Here is a 17,138-nt window from a genome sequence, read left to right on the forward strand (position 1 = left end):
GCTTCAAAGTAGTGCTGCAGCAGCTGAGGTATTACAGAGCGTACCCCACCAGTGTCTGCCATAGAACATGCTCCTATTGCTGAACAAAACCCCTCCCCGCCTAGCAGCCGCGGACCCCCTCTTATAGGTATTCGTGGCCCCTTAAAGGGGTTGTCTCCCTTCAGCAAATGACATTTATCATGTAGAGAAAGTTAATACAAGGCACTTACTAATGTATTATGATTGTCCATATTGCTTCCTTTGCATATTGCCTCTATTTTTCCATCACATTTTGCACTGATCGTTTTCAGGGGTTTCGACCACCCTGCAATCCAACAGAAGTGGTCGTTCTTGCACATAAGAAAAAGCAATGCACAACCCCTGGAAACAAGCAGTGAATGTGATGGAAAAATGAATCATTCCAGCAATGGTTGCAGCACAGTTGATATGTTCACATGATGGTTCTTTGTGCAAATTTCAGCGCATAATATGTGCATATTTTGTGCTGATGTAGACCCAAACCATGTCTCATTGATTTAAATGGGAAATATGCTCCACAGTTTATACAGCACCACATAAAAAAAGAAGTGACCTATCACTCCTTGGCCTGTTTTCTGCACCGCATTTTCCCAGTCTATGGGAGGCAAAAATAAGCATGCAAAATTAAACACAGTGTCAGAAAGTAGTAAATGCTAGTAAACATGTGGATTTCTGGCACTGGTTTCTTGAAATCAGAGTCATCCTGTAAAAGAACAAACATTGTGTGAACATACCCTAAAAGTAAAGTTTTAGCAACCAACAGATGTCATCCAACTTTTAAAAGGGTTATCCAACCCGTATAACGTCCCCCAAAAAACCCGGGCCCTTCATACTGGTCATACCTAACCTGCTCCCTGAGACCCATGTTGCTCCTGCACGGCCGCCTCTGCATCACCCTGTCGCACAGATCAAGAACATCCGGCGACGGGAAAAGGCAACCTGGTAGCGTCACACAATCCATCTGTCAAGGCAGCAGCACATTTTACTTTGCTCCGATGTTTCTTCCTTGCAGGCTGTCTTGACTCGTAACTTATTTTCTTTCCTGGAATATACATTCCAATATGTTTTTTTTCCCCATGTTAAGTGCTAACTTGTGAACTGCACGCCATTTATTTCCTGGCAGGACTCTCCTTTTTATCAGCACTACGAGCTCGATTTGAAGGAGAAGCCGTTGGGCGAGGGCAGTTTTTCCATCTGTCGAAAATGTTTGCACAAGAAAACCAACCAGGAGTACGCTGTGAAAATAATCAGCAAGCGGTACGTGGCCCGAATGCTGCAAAGTGTGACAGAGGGACCTCATTATTGCACGCACAGTAAAGGGTTGGCTGCTCAGCGCTCCTGTACAGTAATGGATTAGACACAAGCATATTCCCAGCTCATCAGAATAATGTGTGTCTGTAAAAATGGCAGGATGGAAAAATCTCTTCTTATTTAACACCATAACGACCAAGCGGCGTTATGCACAGCGCTTGGTGCAGGGCTTTCATCTAGAGCCCTTAGGGTTTAAAGCTCTTGCTTCCGCAATCTAGGAGGAGCATTCAGGTCCCTGAATATAGACATAAGCGGTTTACTACTGCTCTGCAGTCTTCTTTCATCTGTACATAGTGCTCAATGAACACTAGACAATGAATAGAGGAAGTGGCTATCTATTGAACCCATCTTGGGAACAGTACAGCTGCAGGGTCTTAGCAGACCCAGATCAGCACTGCCTGTGAACAATGGCCAAGTTGCTAGTTTCACACTAGCTCTAGATATCCGGCAGGCTGCTGGATCTCTCTGCATTCCGGCATTACTGGAAGCTTGAAAGTCTCCGTCCAGCCCCATTATCTAAAAGATAATCCGTATACATAAGCGTTTTATACAAGTGTATGTCCAATAAAAGATTTTGTATTTCTGGGTCTAGTTTTGGGTTTATACGTGTAGTTGGTCTAGGACAGCAACAATACCGGGCGTTCATTCGCTTTGCGATTTGGGTGTGTAAAAGATAATCCGGCCACAAGCCGGTAAATATGCTGAGAATTGACTGGAAGAAAACCGCTGTGTATTTGCCGGAATGCAGCCGGATCTCCACCGGTCCCCATTATAGTTAATGTGGCTGGACAGAGACTTTCAAGTTTTCGGCGATGCTGAAATGCAGGGAGATCCAGCAGGCTGTTCCCTTGCCAGAACAGCCTGCCGGATCTCTAGCACTAGTGTGAAACTAGCCTATCGGCGGAAAAAGTGCAAATTGCAAAAAAGTGTCGGTGTCGCTCAGAGGTCTTTTAATGACCTCTCAGGGTACATATGTGCCAAAAATACATTTGAAAAATAAGTGTGGGAAAAAGACAAAACAACAAATTTAAAGAAAATGGAGAAACCATCCCTATTATTGCCCTGTTTTCGTGAAATTATACATATTATATATAAAAAACGACCAATACTATATAGGGAACTAATTTTAATAATTTATTTTGGTGTCAATTTGTATATTTAAAGAATAAGGAGCTATAGTTTGAAAAAAATACTTATTTTTTTTTTCTGTTCTTCCCAAATAAAACTGAAAAAAAAAAAAAAGCAAAAGAAACACATTAATAAAAGCCATAAGTGTAATTTAAAAAAAAAAGCTACAAACATTATTTTGGTAGAGCAGCGCCACCTTGTTACTGATATCACTGATTAAATTAGTGATTGTGATCAGACATGAGATCCACGCACCTTATGCTAGAGTAACAGCTATTCATCTATTACTGCTGACAACCAGCCTGTATATCATGACTGACAGGTTGTCCATCACTGATATAATAGTAATATAATTACATTGTGATCAGACACGAAATCCACTTACCTTATACTTCAGTAACAGCTATTCATCTATTACTGCTGACAATCGGGTGAACAACCTCCGCACTTTTTCCGCATCCTGTGGATAACATTTTGTAAAATCTCATCCACCATGCTGCTACTGTAAAAGCTGCAGATCCTCCCACAAAATCTAGACTAATTTCCCTAGTAACAAGGGCTGCTGTGCAGGTACTGTGGAAATGCATGGTATAATTTTCCTTTAACTTATCTTTGCTTTCTATATTCAGAATGGAGAGTAATACCCAGAAAGAAATAGCAGCAATGAAGTTGTCTGACAGTCACCCCAATATAGTGAAGTTACATGACGTTTACCATGACCAGGTGAGTGGTTGTGTTACCTAGTGCTGATGTGCAAAAATCAGAGCAGAAAGAACCGTGCCGAGGGTTGTCCCATCTCAGACATTTATTGTATATCCACAGGATATGTCATAAATGTCTGATAGATGCACGTCATCTCTAGAACTGTTCCTGACCTCTTCCCGCCTGGATGTGGTGGCCATTGGTGGTCATACAGATATAGCAAACCCTCTGCTGTGAGAAGTATTACGTTTACATGGATTTAAGCAATTTAAAGGGCATCTGTCAGCAGTTTTGTCCCTATGACACTGGCCGACCTGTTACATGTGCTCTAGGCAGCTGAAGGCATCTGTGTTGGTCCCATGTTCATATGTGCCCGCATTGCTGAGAAATATAATATTTTGTTATATGCAAATGAGCCTCTAGGAGCAACAAGGGCGTTACCGTTACACCTAGAGGCTCTGCTCTCTCTGCAGCTCTTTCTAATTTGATTGACAGGGCCAGGTAGGTGGTGATGATGTTTTCAATGCCTGGCCCTGTCAATCAAAATGCAGAGGACGCGGCAGTTGCAGAGAGAGCAGAGCCTCTAGGTCTAATGACAACGCCCCCGTTGCTCCTAGAGGCTCATTTGCATATATTTTAAAAAAAAATTCTCAGCAATGCAGGCCCATATGAACGTGGGACCAACACAAATGCCTTCAGCTGCCAAGCGCACATGTAACAGGTCAGTCAGTGTCATAGGTACAAAACTGCTGACAGATGCCATTTAAACATCAGAGATTATCTTTCTACATTAATCAAGTATTGATTACAAATAGCTGATAGCAGGAGCATTACATGACCTACAGTCATCTTCTCCATCTGAAATGGCTGATAACAGAGATAAATAAATTCTATTCATCTGTCCTACCGTCAACCTCTCAGAATACACAGACTTTTGGTGCAGTTTTCCCTTAACTAGACCAATATAATGATGTCATCTACAGCGGTTTGTGTGAATTTTCTCACCATTTCTCTTCTGTACATTTTCTCAGCTTCACACATTCCTTGTGATGGAATTATTGAAAGGAGGGGAATTATTTGAGCGTATCAAGAAGAAGAAATCTTTCAGCGAGTCTGAAGCCAGCTACATTATGCGAAAGCTGGTTTCAGCAGTCAGCCATATGCACGACGTGGGTGTTGTACACAGGGACCTGAAGCCGGAGGTACGTTTTTACAGTGATTGGGCAAAAGATGAATAACTATTTTCCATCTCTGTAGGTGCAAAATTCTCTGCTGCTCAATTTCACCATAAATCTTTAAGACTTTCTTTTTACTGATTCAGAGCTCCAAGTCCCCTGCTTCCCTTCACACTTCAATAGAGATACATAATACAAATTCTGGCTGCCTGCAACTGCCACTAGAGGGAGCTCACTGCATACAGATTTATACAGCTTTCTATGACCTGAATAATAACTCTGCATACTGAATGCATACCACTACTCCCCCTAGTGGTGGCTAAAGGCAGAGACAGCCTTTCATAAGTCGATACACATGCTCGACACGCAGGAAATGCCTGGAGATGCCTTCTCAGCCAATCGATGGCCATAGTGGTGACCTGCCCAGCCAGTAATTGGCTGAACAGGCATTTCCTTTGTGTCCAGCTAGGACCGGAAAGTGGAGATCAGTGGGGACCAGAGCAGTGTCAGAACAACTACACCTATCAAGATATATTATGCAGTTATTTAGCAGAGAATTTGCACCTATTTATATGAAAAAAACACAAATTGATAGGTACAGTTTATCAATTATATCCATTAAGGGGTATTTCCATCTGGGAAATTGATGGTATATTGCTAGAATATGCCATCAATATCAGATAGGTGCTGGTACCACCTCCGGGACCCGCTCCCATCTCCAGAATGGGGCCCCCAAAGTAAACAGAAAGCAGCTGCACATACAAAGCCACCCTTCATTCACCGCTATGAGAGCTCCGTAAATAACTGAGCTCTGGCTGGGCTATTTTCAGTAGTCCTGTAACGGGGAATGGAGGGGTGGCTGCACGTGCGCAGTATGCTCTACCTTTCATTTGGGAGCCTCTAGATAGGAGCAGGTCCCAGAGGTGGGACCCGCTTTTTGACCTTGATGGCATATCCTAGCGATTTACCAACCCCTGTATATAACTCCTGCTGTTTGCAAAACTACAACTCCCAGTATGGTGTGACAGGCTATAGCTTGTCATATGTCTTTTTGTCTGTTGTTTAATTTTTCATATATTTTTTTTTCTCTACAGAATTTACTGTTCACGGATGAAAGCGATAACGCTGAAATAAAAATCATAGATTTTGGGTTTGCGCGTTTAAAGCCACCGGATAACCAGCCCCTTAAAACTCCCTGCTTTACTCTGCATTATGCCGCACCAGAACTCTTGAACGCAAGTGGCTACGATGAGTCATGTGATCTCTGGAGTCTAGGGGTCATTTTAGTAAGTTTAAGCTCAAATTATGGTTAGCTCCCTTCCCCCCCCCACACACACACACGTTTTCTTTGTTGCAGCCACCGTTATGGGGACACCCTGTGATAACCTTGCAATCCAAGTTGTTATCTATCTCCAACCTTTTCTTGGAGCACTTGAGTAACATTGTAAAATTAAACTTCAGTACTCAGTTTTTGTTCAAACTTTATTATGGGCTGTTTTAGTCAGCACAATCTTGGACCAAAAAAGTTTGTGCACCCCTTATGAATGGCAAGCTTATAGGGCAGTGATGGCTAACCTCCGGCACTCCAGCTGTGGTGAAACTATGACTCCCAGCATGCTCCATTTATTTCTGTGGAGTTCTGAAAACAGCCATGAAAGTGTGCATCTTGGGAGATGTAGTTTTACCACAGCTGGAGTGCCGGAGGTTAGCCATCATAGTTATAGGGGTTCTACAGCCATTTCACCTAAGCAGTCATTTGCATTAACCTGCAGAAGGAAGATATTTTACATAGTACTTAACCGTCCCTCACTCTGCGATGCCGCTGTCTCCGCTGCACTTGCACAGGCTGTAGGCTCTTACGCCCAGGTCCCGACAAGATGAGGCCACGTCCGGTTGAGACATGGACCGAAGAGCTGTGCAGTGGAGTCGGTGGTATCACAGAGCGAAGGACAGGTAAATACTATGTAAAGCATCTTCCTTCTGCAGGAATTGCCCAGTAAATCTGAAGTTTGTCTTCGTTAATCACAATAATTAATTAGAACTTATTATTCTTCTCAGTATACAATGCTGTCGGGTCAGGTGCCTTTCCAGTGTCATGAGAAGACTCTGATGTGCGTCAGCGCTGAGGAAATCATGAAGAAGATTAAGCAAGGCGACTTCTCTTTTGAAGGAGAAAGCTGGAAAAACGTTTCTGAGGAGGCGAAAGAATTAATACAAGGTACAGGTCTGGCTACATCGTGGCTTAGTCAAAGATGCAGATGTGAGGCAAGTAAATGCATTCACCAGGAAACTGCAGCTTTGATTCGGTATTGGCCCCCTGCACCATGACAAACAGGGGAGTGTCCGTGTGCTATCTTCCAAAAGCCAGTGGGTCATTCCCTGGCCCTGTAATACCATAAACCAGACCCCATAGTGAACTCAAGAAGTGCAATTCTAACTAGTTAGTCTGTACGGCTCGATATGTCATTGCATTGCCATGGATGCGGCAGAGACAATGCATTCATCATGGCTGCAGTCTTCATGAAACCTGTCCTACAATGGGTACCTTTTAATAAAAATAGGTGCTGCCACCAGGGGACACAGTGTTGTCCTGGTGCAGGTGCCGTTGCATCCTCTCCTGTTGTTATATGCAGGGCTCCCCAATTTGTGTTTACCCAGCTGTTGCAAAAATATAACTCTCAGCATTCTCTGACAGCCCACATGCTGGGAATTGTATTTGTGCAACAGCCGGATTGGAGAACACTTAGTCATGCAGTGTTTAAGATATTTTTTTTGCTTTTTTTTTTTTTTATCCTCAGGGCTTCTTACTGTAGATCCAAATAAAAGAATCAAGATGTCGACCCTGAGGTATAACGAATGGCTTCAGAATGGCAGCCAGTTATCTTCCAACCCACTCATGACTCCAGATGTCCTGGGCTCAGCTGGAGCATCGGTGCACACTCATGTGAAAGCCACATTTCATGTAAGATTACATCTCATAGTTCACAGCAGGAGAATGGGCATCTTGGATAACAGAGTATTGGAACAATGTCCCACAATATATATATATATATATATATATATATATACACAGTGCTGCCCATAATTATTCATACCCCTGGCAAATTTTGACTTAAAGTGACTTTTATTGAACCAGCAAGTAATTTTTTTGACGGGAAATGACATAGGTGTCTCCCAAAAGATAATAAGACAATGTATAAGAGGCATTATTGTGGAAAAAAACAATTTTTGTGCTGCCCAAAATTACTTGCTGGTTGAATAAAAGTAACTTTAAGTCAAAATTTGCCAGGAGTATGAATAATTATGGGCAGCACAAGAAGAAATGGGAGTGAGACAAAACATTTTTTGAGCGTTCAATTTAATGAAAACAACGAATAAACTGAAACAGGCTGTTTTTCAGCTGATCAAAAGTTTAGGACCAAACCTCCCAAAAAAAACTAAACCCCCCCAAAACAGAAATCCAACTTCCAAACATGAACTCAGTAATGAGTAGCTCCGCCGTTATTGTTTCGGCATGCTTGATGCAAGCGTTTCCATGAGGTGAGTGGGGACATTTCTCCAAGTGGTGAAGACGGCCGCACGAAGGCCATCTACTGTCTGGAACTGTTGTCCATTTTTGTAAACTTCCCTTGCCATCCATCCCCAAAGGTTCTCAATTAGATTTAGATCAGGGGAACACGCAGGATGGGCCAAAAGAGTGATGTTATTCTCCTGGAAGAAGTCCTTTGTCCTGCGGGCATTGTGTACTGTAGCGTTGTCCTGTTGATAAACCCAGTCGTTACCACACAGACGAGGGCCCTCAGTCATGAGGAATGCTCTCTGCAACATCTGGACATGGCCAGCGGCCGTTTGACGCCCCTACACTTCCTGAAGCTCCATTGTTCCACTGAAGGAAATAGCACCCCCGACCATTATGGTCCCCCTCCACTGTGGCGCGTAGAAAACATCTCAGGTGGGATCCGCTTCTCATGCCAGTAACGTTGGAAACCATCAGGACCATCAAGGTTACATTTTTTCTCATCAGAGAATAAAACTTTCTTCCACCTTTGAATGTCCCAAGTTTGGTGCTCTCTTGCAAAGTCCAAACGAGCAGTTCTGTGGCGTTCAAGGAGACGAGGTCTCTGAAGACATTTTTTGTTTTTGAAGCCCTTCAGTCTCAGATGCCGTCTGATGGTTATGGGGCTGCAGTCAGCACCAGTAAGGGCCTTAATTTGGGTCGAGGATCGTCCAGTGTCTTGGCGGACAGCCAATTGGATCCTCCGGCTCAGTGCTGATGAAATTTTTTGGGGTCTTCCACTAGACTTTTTTCTTCCATAACCCTCAGGATCATTTAAGTCATTTAAATGACTGTCTTACTGCGTCCCACCTCAGCAGCGATGGCGCGCTGTGAGAGACCCTGCTTATGCAGTTCAACAACCCGACCACGTTCAAAAAGGGAGAGTTTTTTTGCCTTTGCCATCACAACGTGTGACTACCTGACAGAGAATGACAATGAATCCACATCTTTGCACAGATTTGGCCTTTTAAAGGCATGTGGTCCTAAAATTTTGATCAGCTGAAAAACAGCCTGTTTCAGTTTAATCGTTATTTTTTATTAATTGAATGCTCAAAAAATGTTTTGTCTCACTCTCATTTCTTCTTGTTGCTTGTTGAAGCTCTACTTGGAACCTTGTTAAGATCCAACAATGTAAAATATGATTTTTTTTTCCATTTTTCAAGTGGTCTTAAACTTTTGATCAGGACTGTATGTGTGTATATATATATATATATATAATTATAGCAGTATCTTCCCTTTTAACAACCGGCATCCAGAATGAGGGGCACTTCACCCCACTGCATCTTTAGGATACAGTAGGATCTGGGTATGAAAACTAGTATTTCTCATCCGTCTCATTGGGGAACACAGGCATTGACCATGGGTATAGCTGTTGCCGCTAGGAGGCGGACACTAAGCACACAAAGTGTAAGCTCCTCCTCTCAGCTATATCCCTTCCTGCAGGGACCAAGCTTATCCGTTTAGTGCAAAAGCCCAAAACCCAAACCCCCTGCTAGTTCCCACTCTCCGGAAGAAAAGGAGGACAAGAGGTTCCCGTAAAAACCTCTGTCTCCTGCCAGCAATCGCATCACCACGGCCACCGCAGCGAAAGTCCCCTCTGTTTCCAGTGTAGCGTCCCTCACCGAGGGCCCACACACCGAAGGTGGTGATCCGGCTGGAGCCAGGGGGGCAGAAGACGTCGGACAGGTGAGTTGGAGACTGCCCACAGTCCCCCCCTCCAGTTCCCTCTCCTCCCCATGTGTGATGGTCCCCATGTGGTCGCCCTGTACCATTGGCAGTAATAATATCCCTTTAAATGTTAAATGCCACCTGGTGCAAGGCTCAGGGGGCTGCTCCTGTTGTGTGGCTGACCCGCCTCTGTGTTGAGGATATTACCGCTTCCACAGGGCCGCCGGGGCCATTGGTAATTGAGGCCCCGACTTCATTTGGGGCCTACTACTGGGGGCGTCCATTTCCATGGCGCGCCGGTTCTGGGGCAGCCTAGGCCATTGTTAAACGAGGCCTGCAGTGCCCCCCCCCCATACTGACGTGTGTTCCAGTGAGCGCCGGGGGAGGGGCCAGAGATGATGGGTGGGGTAAATTTTTTGGGCAGGGCGCCCCCCACGCCAATAACAAAGCAGAGGGAGAGTGGGCTCTGCCCACTTCCAGGATTTTAAGCACCTGGCGGAACGCTGATGGTGCTTGCTGCTTGGAGGGACACAGGCTGGGTGAGTGTTGTTTATCCCTTCTTACAGGGCCTAACCTTTCCCTTTTTTCTCATTGGGTTGCCAGGGGTGTCATTATGTCTGAACCCAGGCACCAGGTCCAGAAGCAGGCAGTCCCTTTGGTGCGTCATTTTGCCTGCGTATCTTGTCGCACAAAATTTCCATTCCCTCAGTCAGACTCCCTCTGCTTTGTGTGTGCTGCGCCGCCATCAAATGACTCTGCTCCGGACCCATTGCTTCCCGCTGCCCAAGCTATGGAAGAACCGGAATGGGCGCGTTCCCTGTCTAGGGTGGTACAGGATGTCTCTAATACCAACAAAGCTATTGTGGATATATTGGGGCATTTGTCGGCAAGGCAGTCCTCTGACCGGTCCGACTCTTGGGATCACAGGGCGCGTGCCCATCACGGCCGTCCCACAAAACGGCCAGAAAATCCTCCCCCCAAAAGGGGTTCTGTGTCTCCCGTGTCCTCGGCCTCTCCTCCTCCTGCTAGAGAGTCTCACTCCGACATGTCCTCAGCTGAAGAGGCATGTTCCGAAGAGAGAGGGTCAGATGAGGATGTTGTCTCACCGGAGGGTCAGTCGTCCAAACTGTTCTCCATTAATTACGGCGGTTATTGAGACATTGTAGGTTGAGGATCCAGCTCCGTCATCTGCCAGCGCGGGTGTTTTCTTTAGGAAGTCCCGTCATTCGCACAAGTGTTTCCCCAACCACCAGGAGTTTGATTCCTCTCTCTGCAAGGAGTGGAATTTCCCTGATAGACATTTCATGTTGCCAAAACGCTTGAACGTCCTTTATCCTTTTCCGGAGGATTTGACTAAGAAATGGTCGTCCTCACCTATAGTGGACCCGCCAGTTTCCCGCTTGGCTAAACATACTACCTTGCCAATGGCGGATGGGGCTTCTTTTTCTGATATCAAAGATAAGAAGCTGGAAGCATTTGCAAAATCTGCCTTTGAAGCAGTGGGCACAGCGCTGCAGCCGGTGTTTGCCTCTACAGGGGTGAGCAAGGCTATGGGGGAGTGGGCAAGAAATTTACGTCAGGGTCTCGACTCGGGAGTCCTCTAAGGGGAACTTGCAGATGTGGCCCTGCAGCTCTCGCATACCAATGCATATATTTGTGAAGCATCTTTGGACGCGGCCAGGTTTATGGCTCACACTTCATCCCTGTTGGTGGCTATTCGCCGTACCCTATGGCTCTCCTGCTAGGCGGCAGATAATGCTTCAAAGCGGACCCTGACGGCCCTCCCCTTTTCAGGCGGCAGACTTTTCGTAAGCGCCTGGAGGAGATAATATCGGACGCTACAGGTGGTAAGAGCACCCATTTACCACAGAACAGGCGGTCTAATAGGTCAAAAAAGCGGAATCCTTTTTTTCGTCCCTTTCAGATATATCCCAGCCCCAAGAGGGTGTCCGAAAAGTCAGCCACGGATCAGAAGCGCAAACCTTTCTTCAAGCCGCACCCTGCCTGGCGTTCCCGTCAACAGGGCTCCAAGTCCTTTAACACTAAGAACTCCGCTGCATGACGGGCGGCTCCCGGCGCCCTCCGTTCGGGTGGGCGGCCGGCTTCATGTGTTTCGACATGTTTGGCTGGCTCACGTCTCAGATGCGTGGGTGAGGGAGGTCGTTGCAGAGGGCTACAAGCTGGATTTCAAGTCCTCCCTTCCGTCCCGTTTTTTTCTGTCATCTCCTCCGGCCTCTCCCGCAGCCGCAGATTCTAGCAATTCGCACGTTGCTGCAGCAAGGTGTGATTGTTCCGGTTCATGCGCAAGACCGTTTTCAGGGATTTTCCTCCAATCTCTTTGTGGTTCCCAAAAAAGAGGGGACGGTCCGTCCCGTTCTGGACCTCAAGGCGCTCAACCGTTTCCTTTGCGTCCGCAGATTCCGGATGGAGTCACTGAGGTCGGTCATTGCGTCCATGGAACCGGGGGAGTACCTGTCCTCGATTAGACATCAAGGACGCTTATCTTCACATGCCCATATGCGTCAGTCATCAGAGGTTTCTCTGGTTCGCAGTGGGTCCATTTCACTACCAGTTTGTAGCTCTCCCGTTCGGCCTGGCCATGGCTCCCAGGGTCTTTACGAAGGTTCTGGCGGCAGTCATGGCCCTGCTCCAGGCCCGGGGGATCGTGGCGATCCCTTACTTAGATGACATCTTGGTGAAGGGTCCATCGTTCCAGGTGACGGCGGACATCTTGAACATTGTTTTAGACACCCTGGAGCGCTTCGGATGGATCGTGAACAGGCAGAAGTCTTGTCTTTATCCATTGCAGCGGTTGACTTATCTGGGCATGGTACTGGACACTTGTCAGGCCAAGGTGTTCTTGTCTCCAGAAAAACTATCCACTCTCAGTCTTCAGATTCGCTCATTGTTGTGGCCAGCTCCGGTTCCCATTCTTCGCTGCATGCGGGCTCTGGGGCACATGGTCTCTGCCTTTGAAGCAGTTCCCTATGCTCAATTCAATACCAGAGTGCTTCAGCGAGCCATTCTGTGCAGCTGGGATCGTTCCCCAGCCTCCTTGGATCGGCCCATGCGTCTCCTTGCCCCAATGCGCTGGGCCTTCAGATGGTGGATGGCCTCTCCAATGTTAAGGTCGGGTCACATTGTTCCTCCCTCTCCGTTGGAAGGTGTTAACAACGGACGCAAGCCTCAGGGGTTGGGGGGGGGGGGGAGTGTTGGAAAATCTCTCTGTTCAAGGAGTATCGTCACTCGAGGAACGCTCCCTTCCAATCAATGTTCTGGAATTGAGGGAGATTCGGCATTGGGCCGACCATCTCAGGGGTTGTCCGGTTCGGGTGCAGTCCGACAACTCCACAGCGGCGGCACCCAGAGTCCGGCAGTCATGGCGGAGACGGCGCTGATTCTCAGCTGGGTGGAGAAACATGTCGGCAGTTCACATACCCGGCGTCAACAACTGGATCGCGGACTTCCTCAGCCCGGATCGTCTCGATCCTGGTGAGTGGGCTCTTCACCCTCAGGTCTTTCGTGCCATCTGCAAAAGCTGGGGTTGGCCGGATGAGGATCTCATGGTTCAACAACAAGGACTAGGACTTCGTTACGTGGTCCAGGGACCCCATGGCTCGTCACAGGGGCCAATCTTTCACCCAAATTTAGGGTCGTTACATTTAACGGCATGGCTTTTGAAGCCGCTGTACTGAAAGCTTGTGGGTTTTTGGATGCGGTGGTCCAGACCATGATTCGGGCCAGGAAGCCGTTGTCTTCCAGAATCTACCACCGGACCTGGAAGTCCTACTTTAGTTGGTGCGAGCGGCTACAGCTGTCTCCTGTTCGCTTTTCTTTGACGCGACTTTTGGCTTTCCTGCAGTCTGACATGGACCTGGGGCTGGCTCTCAGCTCCCTCAAAGGACAAGTGTCGGCTCTCTCCATTCTTTTTCAGCAAAATTTAGCTTCGCTTTCGGTGGTTCAGACTTTTCTACAGGGGGTGGCACATGCTGCGCCCCCTTCCGTCCTCCATCGGATCCTTGGGATCTTAATCTAGTACTCAACGCTCTCCAATCTTTTCCGTTTGAGCCTTTGCAGCAGGTGTCGCTGCGCTTCCTGTCTTAAAAGGTGGCTTTTTTTGTTGCAATTATTTCTATCCGTAGAGTGTCGGAAGTCACGGCTCTGTCATGTCAGTCGCCCTTCCTGATCCTCCATCAGGATAAGGTGGTCCTTCGCCCTGTACAGTCCTTCCTGCCGAAGGTGGTGTCGGAATTCCATCTCAATTAGGAGATTATTCTCCCTTCATTTTGTCCGGACCCATCTCATCCTCGAGAGCAGTTGCTCCATACCCTGGATTTGGTACGAGCAGTTTGAGTCTATCTGTCCCAGACGGCATCTTTCCAGCGAACGCATTCCCTGTTCGTGATTCCATAGCGTCAAAGACTTCCATTTCCAGATGGGTTCGTTTGATTATTGTGGAAGCGTATTGTGTTAAGGACCGGGTCCCCGCCCTTCTGGGTGACTGCTCATTCGGCTCGGGCAGTGGGGGCGTCTTGGGCAATGCCTCACGGGGCTTCGGCCCTTCAGGTGTGCAAGGCGGCAACCTGGTCGTCTTTGTATACTTTTTCCAAGTTTTACACCTTTGCATCTTCTGACGCTTCTTTGGGGCGTAGAGTTTTGCAGACAGCGGTTCTCTGATTGGCAGGGGGACTGCTCTGGAACGTCCCAAGGTCAAAGCCTGTGTCCCCCAATGAGACAGATGAGAAAACTAGATTTTTGTACTCACCATAAAATCTGTTTCTCTTCCGTTCATTGGGGGACACAGCTCCCACCCATTCTTTTATTTATGGGCCTTTTCGGGCCTGTGTGGTTCTGGGTTTGCACATAATGTGATTTTCTTGTGTCTGACTTCTCCTACTGCTTTTGCACTAAACTGATTAGCTTGGTCCCTGCAGGAAGGGATATAGCTGAAGAGGGAAGAGCTTACACTTTATGTGCTTAGTATCCGCCTCCTAGCGGCAACAGCTATACCCATGGTCAATGCCTGTGTTCCCCAATGAGACGGAAGAGAAACAGATTTTGCGGTAAGTACAAAAATCTAGTTATTTAGTATAGAAAACAGGTTTCTGTAGGTCTTGCTGCAACCAGGTAATATCCTGCATCGAGGCTTGTGCTGTGACTGGAGGAAGCAAACTCGGGGTTGTTAGCTTTGCAGCCTTTTTGCTCTGCAAGCCTCAGCTTGCTCATGTTATAAACCTGCTAAACTAGTTTTTCTCCCCAGGCCTTCAACAAGTACAAGCGGGAAGGTTTCCTCCTCCAAAACGTGGACAAGGCTCCACTGGCCAAGCGGCGGAAGATGAAAAAAAACAGCACAAGCACAGAGACCCGGAGCAGCTCCAGCGAGAGCTCCCACTCCTCCCATGGTAAAACCTCTCCGACAAAGACTGTGCAGCCAGCCGGCCACAGCGACAGCAATAACCCCGACACTATCTTCCAGTTCACGGACTAGAGACACCCCAGAAGAGACCAGGAACGCGGCGGGGTGCCGTGCTGCAGAACGCCACTTGTGGGCTTGGAAGAAATTAGCCATTCATAAGAACCATTTGGTGCTGCAAGGGCTTATGGGAGTTGGGGGAGGGGGGGGGTGCGATAACTTTGGCATGGAAGCACTAGCGAGTGATGCTGTGAATGCTCCCCTTTCCTTTCCTCTCCTGCCCAGGAATGAGGAGTTTTAAGATCTTGTAAGGGCTGCTGCGGACAATCGCATATCTCGCCTTAATTTACCCCGCGGCTGCTGGGAAGGCCTCCATTTATCACAAAAAAAAGGTTTGACCTGCCCGCTGAGAATGAGTGGTCACCCTGGGGGTGGCTTTTATTTGCGTATATGAAACAGCAGGCCTATGCAACCTTTGGCTTTCCAGCAGCAACCGGGGGCATGCTTAGACTTGTAGTTCAACAACCCTCCCCCCCTTTAATATTTTGTACTGTGAATGGTGGCACTGTCTTTGTGCTTGGCCTGTCATAGTCCTTCATTTCAAGTAGAGCCCAAACTAACGAGTTTCCAGCCCGTAGCACTCATTATCCCCCTCTCCAGTTTTAATCAGTTTTGTACATGATTATTACGAGAACGCACTTGGACGCGGTTCAGGTGAACCCCGCAGGCGTCAGGCGGGGAGCAATTATTTTTTTAATTGCTTTCTGTGAACTTTTAAGTGAAATTTGCTCTGGCTTTTAGAACCTAAAGTCAAGAAACCGCAATGTTTTATTGGTCCGCTGGAGAGGTTTCCTCGCTTTTATTGTTCGGAGCGTTTTCCACTGAGTTTTCTGCACTAGATATGGAAGTTCTTATTGTGAGGGGGAGGGTTCAGGATGTCGCCCCATCCTTCCTCTTTTTATACATAGATCAGACTTGAAGCTTTCTGTACTGTAGCGGGTGAGGGCATCGGAGCATCGGCTCATGTCCTGCGACCCCCTGTTTGTGTATCTTGTCCTATCCGTGTCATGTTTTATGCAATCAATTGCATTTTATAGTCCACTCCTTAGGCTTGGCTTAGAGCCATTCTGTGAGTCCTGGTTTTTTCGTAGCCTAGTCTTAGCGTTTTTCGGAAACGCTGTTTTTGTAATTGATACTGGAAGGGACTGCCTTGTGCTGTTTACTGTCGTTTTAACCTCATCCTGGATACGTTAGGGATTTTGCATACTGTGCACTTCTGCTTCTTTATTGGGGCCTTCCTGAGGCCGAGAGGCAAGGTCTTAGGCTCCATTCACACGTCCGCAAATTGCGGAACGGGTTCGGACCCATTCATTTTCTATGGGGACGGAATGGATGCGGACAGCACAAAGTGTGCTGTCAGCATCCGCATTTGCGGAGCGCGGCCCCGATCTTCAGGTCCGCAGCTCCGCAAAAGATAGAACATGTCCTATTCTTGTCCGCAGCTTGCGGACAAGAATAGGCATTTCTATAGGGGTGCCGGGCGGGTGTGTTGCGGATCTGCAATTTGCGGGTCCGCAACACACCACGGACGTGTGAATGGAGCCTTAGATAGACAATTTGAGGGCGTGGCCGTTGTGTCATGTGACTGGGAGCGCCGGGTTCCTGTTTTATGTAAAGCTGCGTACGATTTTATTAAACAAGCCGCAGCGGTGACTAGGTAGAAACCATTGAAAGCGCCAGCACCCAGTCTTCCTATGGAGCTTAATCGCTGCGTAAGGAACAGCTCTGCCGCTTTCAAAAAGATTTTGTGCTTCACCTCCTTAGCAATTTCAAGATCTCTGTTGTCATTCAGTGAATGGGAACATTCTGGTTTCCATTTAGCAGCTGTGCATGCACCTGCAGGTTGACTCTAGGAAGGCTACTGTACCTGTCTCTCTTGGACTCTAGGCTGATTGCTGTTAAAGGGGTTTTTCTAAGATTTTTTATTTTTTTCCTGATATTCTATCCTCTGGATAGGTCATCAGTATCTGATCAGTGGGGTTCAACACCTGGGAACCCCGCCGATCAGCTGCTTTGAAAAGGCAGCAGCGCTCCTGTGTGCCCCACTGCCTCCTCTCAGCTTACCGAGCACAGCGCCATTACATTGTATATCGGCTGTACTTGGTAT

The 17,138-nt window shown here is 47.3% G+C and overlaps 1 protein-coding gene across 3 annotated transcripts in view; it reads left to right on the forward strand.

Annotated features, from left to right (window-relative positions):
* The window catches only part of RPS6KA5 (ribosomal protein S6 kinase A5), a 60,339-nt gene extending 44,051 nt beyond the window's left edge, over positions 1-16,288 (forward strand). For 2 of the 3 annotated variants that reach the window (XM_040412115.1, XM_040412114.1), the window contains 7 exons: positions 1,142-1,275; positions 3,087-3,180; positions 4,191-4,361; positions 5,429-5,620; positions 6,393-6,552; positions 7,133-7,296; positions 14,819-15,046. In XM_040412115.1, the coding sequence (XP_040268049.1) occupies positions 1,142-1,275; positions 3,087-3,180; positions 4,191-4,361; positions 5,429-5,620; positions 6,393-6,552; positions 7,133-7,296; positions 14,819-15,046 (1,143 nt within the window). Of the gene's footprint in view, positions 1-1,141; positions 1,276-3,086; positions 3,181-4,190; positions 4,362-5,428; positions 5,621-6,392; positions 6,553-7,132; positions 7,297-14,818 lie in introns of all 3 variants that reach the window. The other variant, XM_040412113.1, reaches the window with a different exon arrangement.
* Positions 16,289-17,138: the final 850 nt, after the last annotated feature.

This window comes from Bufo bufo, chromosome 11 (genome assembly GCF_905171765.1).
Source record: "Bufo bufo chromosome 11, aBufBuf1.1, whole genome shotgun sequence".
Lineage (NCBI taxonomy): Eukaryota > Metazoa > Chordata > Amphibia > Anura > Bufonidae > Bufo > Bufo bufo.